This window comes from Clupea harengus, unplaced genomic scaffold, assembly GCF_900700415.2.
Source record: "Clupea harengus unplaced genomic scaffold, Ch_v2.0.2, whole genome shotgun sequence".
Taxonomy (NCBI): Eukaryota; Metazoa; Chordata; class Actinopteri; order Clupeiformes; family Clupeidae; genus Clupea; species Clupea harengus.
In genome coordinates, this window is record NW_024879684.1 from 31,113 (window position 1) to 42,429 (window position 11,317).

Genomic DNA, 11,317 nt, shown 5'->3' on the forward strand with positions numbered 1-11,317 from the left:
AGCTCTGACACACATCTGCACCAGTGTGACCTCACAGGAGCTCTACACTCACAAGGAAACAGACTGATTTAGCCATGAGCTCTGACTGGGCCGTTAGCCGCTAGCACAGCAGCTTTACCGTCATATTTCCCCCAGCATGCTCTTTCAGAATGCTGACTTACTGGGCAGTGGTGGTGAATGGGCTGAAATGGAAGGCTGGAAGAGAAAGGAAAGAGGAGAACATAACAAGGAGTAGAGATAAAACAAGAGGGGGGAAGAGAGAGAGAGAGGGAGGAAGAGAGAGACAATGTGACTGAACGAGACAGGCAGGCTGGCCCAGTCAAGAGAGCATTGTCACACTAACTGCCTCTTCCTGTCGTTCGCCTGGCTCGGCAGCACCCTTTTACCTTATAAGGAAATGCTGTTAACTGCCTGTCACTGTGCCGATGATGTAAGTAAGCAAGGTAACACACCCACCCCCCCCATTCACCTCCCCCTCTCTCTCTATTTCTCTGGAACACACACACACACACACACAAGCATGCAGGGCAAACATCACCTGATTAATCTCAGCAGCCACACCTTTCTCCTCTGGTGCCGTTCTGTTTGTTTGAAACTTTCTTAGCCCAAAATGGCACCACTGGCCTGCCTTCCTCAGTGCCTCTGTCCCAGACTTGTTTGTTTGGCCAGAAATACTGGAATGTGAAGCATGACACCCCTTCCACACACACACACACACACACACACACAGACACACACTTTCTAAGGGAGCTTCCAGTGAGCCAGCAGAACACCAGCAAAGGGTAGGCACCAGAGAAAGGGCGCTTTAAAAAGAAAGAGAAAAGAAGGAGAAAACCCGGCTTGCTTCCCACTGAAAGTCAGTTCAGTACACCCGTGGTGTGATAAAGGTCACAGCGAGAGGCTGAGGAATGCTTTGAGGAACAGAAGAAGAACGTATGACCCTGGATCCTAGCCTGACATGGCCTCTCGTGAGGTCCCATGCGGGTCTTAAGTACTTGCAGTGGTCATCAGTCAGAGTGGAGGGTGTGGAAGTGTGTGTGTGAGAGAGAGAGAGAGAGAGATGGTGGAAAGAGTGTAGGAGGAAGTGAGGGTTAGCCTGTAAAAAAAAGAACGTTTGAGGAGGTCCAGTCACCACAGCAGAAGCTGTTTGTTCCTCTGCGTTTCCGCTACGACCCCCTCCTCTTTCAGATCCAAAGACATTCCACAGCTAAGTCTGGCCTTTGTGATTTAATGTCCCTACACACACCAGCATGCGCGCACACACACACACACACACACACACACACACACACACACACACACACACGCAAACACTAACCCTGTTACACCAAAAAAGCCAGCATCCAAGTGGCCATCATCCAAATCACGTCCATGTGTCATGTTTGCAAAGCGGGACAAAAATACAACCTCCTCAGAGCACTAAAGCTCCCCCTTCATAACCCTTTGGAATAGCCGTCAGCACCAGAGCACAGCACCCAGTGGGTTCCTCATGCCTTGCCTGGAAGGGGAGGAGTAGACGGGGGGAAATAAGAGGGCAGACAGGCTCTCACGGGCTATTAATCCTCTCAACAGCAGCAGAGGAGGATTTGCCCCACATCTGTTTGAAGTAGTCCTGCATCTGCCCCTCTTAAACAGCCCTCCTCCCGTGGTGCATGATGTGGTGTGGCAGGGATCTGCTCTGCAACCCCCCAAAACATCCTCACATCTCCAGCATTGATTGAGATGTAAGGCTACTGCCCGGACCACTAGCCACTCCTAATGCACAAGATCTGCTGATGGCAAAGCAGAGGGGGGTAGTGGGAGGGAGAGGGTAACACAAAATAGTGATAGTGGTCAGAGAAGCTAAACACAGCTGCAGCGGCACCATGGCCGTCAGCTTGTCGTTTCTGAGGAGGAGCCTGTGTCTGAGGCCTTGAACCACCCCACCACCACATCACTGAAGCTCAACCACCGGTGTGAATTGACAAGTTGAGTTCTGGAAACACACATGTGCTCAACGACACTTTTTCACAGGACACACACAGAGGGCTCCTTGTTCAGTTGCACTTGTTTAAAATTGTGCCTTTGGGAGGGGAGAGGTGATTTCACTTGATTTTGTCAGGGGGATGGTCTACACAACATGGCAACACAAACTGTGCTCCTGTGACGCTAGGGTTTCAAAGGCAAGCATCAACCTGGCGGCACAATGATGCAAGTCAAGAAGGGGAAACAGAAAGAGGAAGACACAGGGCTGGGACACTGCATCGATGTAAGGAGAGGTGCCCTGCAGTCCAGCCAGCCGTCCAGCCAACTCATGATCTCTCTCTAACCTGTTTATCAAGTTAAACACCAACACAACAGGCCAGGGCAGGTACCATACATCATGTTCCATGCTACACTCATCCCTGTCTCTTTCAGTTCCTTGCTCACATTCACCTCTGGTTTCTTATACAATTGATCAATAATTTATTCATTCATGGATTCTTCCTGAATGTTTCTGACTTTCTGTCTCTCTCTGTGTCTCTCTCTGTGTCTCTCTCTGTGTCTCTCTCTGTGTCTCTCTCTGTGTCTCTCTCTGTGTCTCTCTCTCTCTCTCTCTTCTTCTTGCCCCTCCCATTTTGACTCACTCTACTGGCGCGTACACCCCGCCCTTACTCATTCAAAAAGTCTTTGATCTCTCTTTTATGTTCATTGACTCCGTGAGGTCATTCTCTCTCAATCCCTCCATGACAGTCTTCCTCTTCTGCCCAATCCCTTTAGTGGTCTCTCAGCCTAACTTCTCAAGAGCTGACAGCAAGCCTGATCACAAACGATAGACCCAAAGATGTCGCTCTCATCCGTTCAAGCCGAAGGGAAACCACCGAAACCAGAGAAACTGCCACCATTGCCTTCGCGGCTGTGCACAAGAGGAAAAGGTCACACGGCACCGAGTCAAAACTGAAAATATTTCTAGTCATTTCCACGCATGCAGATGGGGTGTAACGTAAAACGTTTGTGTGAAAACTGCACACCACACAGCATGCTGCAGAGAGTGGGCGCAGCAGCCAAGAGACAATCCTCTTCAGTGAAGCACCTTTCACCTTGAATTGGGTGCTTTTCCAAGAGGTAGCAGTAAGGGCCAGGCCTTTAATGACTGTCAGAAGCATTTTTAAGTCTGCCTGTTGGGCCTCAGTACGACCCCCAGTATTCTGCCTCAAATGCTCCAGAGGCCCCAAGAGGCTTGGCCTCCAAGACCCCGGCATGACAGGAGTTAGGCACACAGTAGGTCCTGTGTCCCACAACTGGAGGAACCCCTTTTCTGCAGGGTTTCAAATCACACAGGGATGAAGACTGCAGCATGGGTTTCAATCACTGCCAGAGTGTGTTGGCCCGCCTGTCTGTGTGGCAGACGCACGCACACACACTAGAAGGGAAGAGGGAAATCAAATATCTAGGCCTAACTCCTAGAACGAGGCTTGTATTTGCGTAGCCATGCTAATCCTCTTATAAACAGCGCTTTTGTCTGAGCCTTGTACACTTAAGAGTCTTTCACTGCTGCCTTGGACGTGATGGAACAAACAAAAGGTCCAAGGACAGTGAAAGTGTAGCCTTTTGTGTCTGCGGCTCTCTCTGACACAGGGCTACAAGCTGGTAATGAAAGGCTGAGAATGGACTTGTAGCGACATATTATGATTAGGATATAACCTTTCCTACCTCTGTCACATCTCAGCTACAAAGCTGAGATGTGTCACAGAAAAGAATGAAAATGGTCATCTGACTAACTAGGCTAGCTGGCTGATTTGGCCAGTGGAGTGGTTGTAGTCTATTGCCAATTCAAGGAAACCGTACTACTGTCTCATCGTCATATTATGGCACCATCAAGGTTCTAAACAGATTCCTCAGCCCACAAATACACAAAGGCAGCCGATACACATCTAACACTATCTACGTTTACAAGTAGTGTTAGAGCACACTTTAGCAGATGTTTTTACAGTTAATTGTAGTAGTTAACAACAATAACCTTAGACACCCTTGACTCCTCCAGCAGTCATTTGACAAGGTTTCAGATGTTCATTTTTAACCTTGGTTCAGCCCCCACACGACCGGTATGCATGCAAGATCAGATACAAGAAGAATTATGCCAGATGACCAGTGAACCTATTTTTTATTTACTCATAAAATTGAAAGGCCTATAGTTATATCTGTGGATAACTTCCATTCCCAATTTAGCTCAGTCAGTGACCAGTGAAACCATGCATGGGGCGATAGTGGTTCAGGAGGTAGAGGAGTCGTTCAGGAATCGGTTGCTAGTTCAAACCCACTCCTCCTCCTGTAGAAGTGTCCTTGAGCAAGCCACTGAACCCCCAACCGCTCCCGATGTGCAAGTTGTCACCTTAGATAGTAGCCTCGGAGTAGAAAAGCGCTATATAACTGCAGTCCATTATTTCAGGGCTAATCAGACCTCACCAGAAGAGAGGTGGATTATGGGATTGTAGGAGCGCAACGGCCAGGGTACCATAGGGACAATGACACCATAAATCTTTATGACCACAGGGGCAAAGGTGATTAAAGTGAGAAGGTTAAGAGCGTCTCTGCCATCAACCATAATCTTTTAAATCAGGGATCCTATTTGCATGTCTTCCTCTGGGCGTTAAGCAGGGCAGGTGGGGGTGCTGGATTCTCAATGGAAGAAAAAAAGAAAACTCTTAAACCCTATTAGTGTAGCAGCAAGGAGGTACCAGATACCAACACTGAAAGAACACGGACCAGAGCTGCCTACTTATCCACTGCATGTGCTATGCTAGCTTGCTAAACTTAAGTTTCTGTTTCACAAATCCTTAGCTCTCTATCCAATCTCTGCTATCCTGTGCTAAAATGAGGCCTGAACCTTGTGTAGGTCTTAAGTCTTTAAGGGGACTGCAACAGAACCCCTGCAAGGAAACTGCACACCTACACTTTATTACAGCATTACAAAAGGTAATAATAAATTAAATTAAATAGGCAGCGCTCACAAACACGTGTCTCTTGGTGAGGCACTTCAGCTTCATTTCAAACAAGCATATTTACAGACTTAATTTGCACGAGTTAAAAATATTATGTGAACATGTCACACACACACAGACCATAAGATGCAGACAGACACCAGCAAGCTAAAAACAGAAGCGCTGAAACCCTATTGTACACCGCTAAAAGCTTGTTGGAAGGCTAAGATTGGCTCCAGTTTGTCGTTAGGTCTTTTGCAGGTATGACCAGCACGGCGTAATAATGTCTGAGGTACAGGGTCCCAAAATACACCCTGATACTTCTGAGCTGAGAAGCAGCAGCAGCAGGTTTCCTTTTGTGGGAAGAAATGTCACATGCAGATGATGATGCTGACACGAACACACATTTCCCCACAAAGAAACACTTCAGCAAACACTTCTACAGACATGCACAAACAATTGTACATGCACTTTGACAGTGTGAGTGGAAGTGTGACTTCTGTTTGTCTGTCTGTCACACCCACCCACCTGCCCTTCGTCTGCAACCATCAGCACAAAACACCTTGAGAGCAAGAGCGGGAGATTTGGTAAACCAAATTGAGAAGTTCCCTTAAATCCTCCTCTAACCACAAAGTTATTTATCTGCTTTAAGGGATAGAAACACCTCACTTCACTTCACTTAACTTAACTTCTACAGAGCAGCAACCCAAACCACCCTCCCTTCAGACAATTTTTCTCTGCCCCTCCCCCATCAACATGACTACACCTAAACACACATTCCTTTCTCTAACAAAGTGGCCTGCAAGTACTCAAAACACACGGCTCACCCCATAAACTCTCTTGAACAGGCATTCACCTTCATAGGGCTGTGTACAAACACCATGAGAGGCTGAAGCCCACGGACACAAGCCACACGAAGCTGAGAAAGCACCCAAATGGAGGTGGACAGGCTCACTGCACTACACCACTGACAGTGGAGGCAGCGTTGCAAGCATGGACTGAAATGAGATTAGGAGCAGTTTCCCAAAGTTCATGCGCTATTTTTGGTAGCATTCTTACTGGCTATTCACAGCCGTTTCTCATAATTGATGACTGGGAAACACCCACCACAAGGGGTAAAACTACAGGTGCATTGATGTACATAGAATGTCCATACAAACATTCCGAAGATTTGATGAACCCGTTAGCTTCTCCTTCATGATTAAATGGTTTCAAAATGGCTTATCTCTTGTATCAAATTAGATGCATTTGATATTATTTCTTTAAATGTTTTATTGTGTCACACTTCCCATTCAATCAATGTAGCCTACATGACAGACCTCTTAATGGTGCACACACTGGGTAGGATATTATTAGGTCATTTTACCATAATATATACAAGAAAGACAGACAAGGATTGGATAGCCTTCAGCTCTACTTGAAAACAGTGGAAAGTGCAAAGCATTGCGTTAAGTGAACGCCTAACATTTGTGATGGGTACCATGATGTCACTGCTACGTCAGGCCGAACCCTCGGGACACAGCATTTACCTGAATGATCCACTGTCAGACCTATCGTTCTAGGTTGAGGTAGGGCTAAATATAACTTTATTGGAACACAGTTTGTTTGATTCTAACCTAAAATATTCATAGCGATCGTTCACCAAGTTCTTCAGAGGCGCTTCCTGTTTGCATGAAATAGATCTGGAACACTGGTGTCCGATAGGTCAAGAAATGTTATTAGGCTAAACTAAAGCAGTACGCTTAATATCCCCAATAAGTCATATGAGAGAAATTGCATTTGTCACTGAATTATAGTCTTGGTAACAGTGTACCTAGGCTAGACCTTCGCTAGGCCACAAACTTAACAGCTCATAACATAGTCAGCTATGGAGTCCAAACGCGAACACGCCTTGGTTAAATAGTTTTAAATCATGAAAATGTTCCGTTGCCATTTTAGCGTACGTTACTACTAATTACCGACATGGACAGTTTTGAGTGTAGTGTACACATCTGCTGGTTGTTTTAACGTCTGGCTCCCTACACGGTGAACTCAAATACATGTTTTCTATATAGTGGACATGTAGACAACCAGTGAACATTCGGAAACACAACTTGAGGCTCTTGTTCACTGTAATGTAGATCTGTAAAGTTACGTTTCACAAGAAACCACAGGGTGAGAGTAAACTGTGAGCTGTTTGTAACCATTGATACCACATGCTGCTTGAGGAAAGAGACACAATGTCTTTGCAGATTTTGCAATTACTCATTCATTTTTCCATAAGGATTTTTTCTTTGGAACCAGGAAATGTTAAAATGGTAACTCTAAAAACTTTTTTCAACTTCCACACTATTTCGAAAATCAGGAAGTTGTCCCACTGGGCAGGACCAAAGTGAGACAAGGAAGTGTTTTGCCCCATGTAAGTGAATCGGAGTACGTACCTTTGCGTAAGCTAGTTCCATATGGTGCCATATGGTCATATCGTTATTCTGGGTTAGCTATGTAGTTCAAAACAGATTTTCATTCCATCTGCTGGCTATCAATAATTACGTAAGCTACAGCCTTTTTCCCTGTTAATTTTGTTTCATGTATCTTCACACATTTAAAAAGGTTTTTAACCTTATAGTATAGTCAATGTCTCTGTTAGGTTGGTCTCCATGATATCAAATTGATAAAGGCACTACAGGTTAGAATTTTAGTTTGAAACATTCAAAAATGAACTACAAATAACAACAGAGTGTGAAGAATAACCGTTTTGACACATAATGTAATAAACATCGTCTCTGTGGCCCAGACATCCACTAAAGTTTGCATGCTAACCAGTTAGCCCTGGCCTGTCCTCTCTTATATTACCTCAAGAGGCACTAGTGAGTCACTGTAACGAAAACCGCAAGACTCGGATCCTGTAGTACCATTAAATGACGCGCATCAGTGAAGCTGTTTTTTCTTTTTCTGTCAGTCAGCGGCTCCACGATTCCATTTAATTGTGCCGCAAACGATCTGGCGAGTGACAGAAGCACCAACCATAATTTGACTTTAGCAGTGGAAAGGCTCAGTGGGCTGGCAGTTTTCTCGTTGCGGGCTGGAGCCGCCCAGCCGTGGCCCATACTTCGAAAAACAAAGTTATCCCACATATTCGATCAAGCTAAACTCAGATGGCTAGCCCGACTAAGATAGCCTAGTTCACTCCTTTGGGCTACAGCCCTCCCCTATGGTGCTCCACAGTTGAATCAGGGAGAAAGTTCCTGCCCGTGAGGCAATATAATAAGTCTGCTACAAACAAATATAAAAAAGCCAAGTGAACGAAAGGAACAAGTTGGAGGGTGGGCATGAACTTATCATTCTCGGTCACTGAAAATATCCGTTCGTAAAGACGACACATTACCTGGCCTACTACCCAGGCTTCAGCAGTTTCTTCAATGGGTGTGTATGTAGGCTAGGCCTAGACCTACAGAGACTGCTCTGTCAAGAGCAATGTAGCCAAAACACCCCTTATGCTCCGGTGTGACATTGCCAGCTCAGCTACAAGTCTCAGCCTGTAGTGTTATGGCATTTGGTTCCTTTTAATGACACGTTTCCCACACAAGAACATATCCTGTAAACTGCAATGGTCCTAGCAGAGTCTAATAGCAGAGTTTTTTTTAATCTGTTCAAACCAAATTAGCCAGGCATTTCCCCCGAAGCACCCTATTTTAAAAGAACTTAGGCTTCAAAAGAAAAGATATCTGAGACTAAAGACTAAATGCAAACTTTGTATTGCTTAAAACTAGGCCATAGGCCTCATTAGCCTACAAGAACCCTCGGGAGTTCTCAGGTTGTGAAGACTTTATTAAATGTACATATTGTTGTCCCTCTCTATGCGACTACTGCTGCATATGGAGGCCTAATTCCTTTCTGCATATCAACATGGCCTACACGCACTGACGGAGGACAGCTACGCAAAAAGGGTTCATTAACTTGTGCAATAACCGGCGCAGCGGGGGTAAATAGCCACAGGAATGTGCCCTTGGTGCTCCCACCTCCGCCCGAGTGTTCCGAACTAATGTCCATGATTATGGATAAGTCACGCCTCCGATTGAAGCCCAAAAAGTATGGACCAATCTAGAGCATGTTGACGGAGGACAAGCGCAGTAATAGCCTATAAGTGGGCCTAGTCTACGTGGGTTACAAGCGACATCGCCAGGGTACCCCACACATGTTTGCGACCTGCTGTGGTTAATGATTTAACTTTCCTGTTACAAGTTACAAAACTTTGACCCTCAGCGCAAAAAGCCGCGCTTCACTGCGTACCTATAAGTCGAACGGCCTCCACGCACATCGTTATAAGCAACATAAATCATGCCAGTTATGAGGACTGACTGGTCCAAATGTTCTGTACCATCAAAACCTATCGCCTGTATGCTCGGTATGTTGTCACTCCAGCGAAAAGAATGCAAATTATTTTTGTTCCTGGGCACTACACACCCTAAACTCTACCAGATCACTTGTGTATTCACAATTCCAGGGCTGGAGCAATGTTGCGACTAAACTAGGCTGCATCGTGTGTAAACATGTTTTATCGAGACTGAAGCAAGAGCAAACGGCTTCAACATTACAATCCTTTCTAAAAGGGAGCATAACCCTATTCTTATCTGACTGATTCCAGACCCTCTGATAAACGTTGCCTACACCATTTCGCAAGCTATTTTGGTAACTTTGTGATTGGGTGTAGGCCATATCGATATCGCGTAGCTACCACATCCAATACACACAATGATACAAAATCAAAAATATAAGGACTGATAAAACAGACAACTTAAAAATCAGGCCTATTATTTTATGGCGTGTGTATGACGGACAAACCGTCGGACAAAAAGTTAGTCTTTGAATCACACTCATTGTGAAATCGACTCGAAAACGAGGGATAGTCTATTACATTAAATGAGTAAAGAAAACGTCAAATAGCATTTTCAATAGAATGTTAATCAGTGTAAAAGCAAAATGAAGGCCCGCAACAGTCCCCGGCCTCTCCCAATCCCTGTACCAGACAATCTCTTACCTTTCTCTGCTGTTTCTCCCAGGCCGGATCGAGAAGCAGGTCTCGATCCCAGTCATTTTCCTGCTCCATATATATGCCGCCTGAAGAATATTCTTGTGTTTGATTATTTGTGGCGTGATAATCTACCATGTCAGCTCGACCGGAGTCTGAATCTTTAACCTCAACTGAAAAAGCAAACGGATTCAACCTAGTCGATGAAACTATGTGTGCTTAGCCTGTATCGTTCAATCAGGAATATCCGGCGCGTAGCCTAGTCTGACACTATTGCCTACCCGCTTAGAATGTCTCTCCACCCGAGTAAAAATGGTGTAAACGCCCGAGTCGCGCCGCTCCCACAGAATCGCGAAGGTAGGCCCTACGTAATCATGAATATGCAAACATTTGATATTAATGAGGTGTTGCTACTAAGTCCCGCCCCGAAACGAAACGAGCAGACGCAGCCCCTCTGCAGTCCGTCCAATCATATGTCGGCCGAGGAAAAATGCCAAACATTTTCTATTTAAATATTGGGCTTTTGTTCGCGATTTTTCACTTGGAAAAACACTAGCTGATCCTAGAGTGGGTTACTGGTTCAAGTGTATTCTATCTAAGAGCACACGATGAAAACATTTGCCCAGTTCTGATAAGGCTTGGTGTAGCTTCAGACCAGAAAGAGAGAAATAATAGGCTGTCATGATAGCCTACATTTAGGCCTAGATTAATAAGGGGAAGCTGGGCTCTTTTTAATTTGCACGGAGCCGAATAACCGGCGGACCTCATGACAGACGTGGCTTTTGATTATTCATGAGAAACTACTCCATCATGAATGATTCAACTGTGAGCCCCATTGTCCAGTTGACCCCTCAGAAGCTGTCGTCATGCTCACATGATGGAGTCGAGTGGTGATTGCAATCGATCTTTTTATCAGATTTGAGTTTAATTGTTTGGCTCGGTTGTTTAAAGATACCACAATCTGGAACACTCGACTTTGAAAGCGGTTTCTATATGACATTAAAAAATCATGCTCAGCTCTGGATAACGTGACCAAACGGGTGCTACATTTAAGTAGGTCACTCTTAAACCGTGAGTCTATGTCGATTACCATCATACAGCGGCCGAGCATTCCAGAGAAATACTCCAAATCCGCTCCCAGTCGTTGAATTCTGTGGCCACAGAACCACATTTATCTCCACTCCCCTCAGTGCAAGCCTTTTGGTTGAAGGACAGCTCCATCATCTCGCATAGCTTAAACCATGCCATTTGTATAACTGATTGCCATCACTGCCTAAACTGTTACAATTAAATTAGTTTGAGCTTACTTGCCTATCCAGATGACTTTCAAATAATCTGCAGAATTGAAGACAGCCCATCCATACATGGA

The 11,317-nt window shown here is 45.2% G+C and overlaps 1 protein-coding gene across 4 annotated transcripts in view; it reads right to left on the reverse strand.

The window, feature by feature from the left end:
- The window catches only part of actn4 (actinin, alpha 4), a 35,234-nt gene extending 24,913 nt beyond the window's left edge, over positions 1-10,321 (reverse strand). For 2 of the 4 annotated variants that reach the window (XM_042704587.1, XM_042704586.1), the window contains exon 1: positions 9,958-10,321. In XM_042704587.1, the coding sequence (XP_042560521.1) occupies positions 9,958-10,086 (129 nt within the window). In that variant the 5' untranslated portion in view covers positions 10,087-10,321. The remainder of the gene's footprint in view (positions 1-9,957) is intronic. The other 2 variants (XM_042704585.1, XM_042704584.1) reach the window with 1 other exon arrangement.
- Positions 10,322-11,317: the final 996 nt, after the last annotated feature.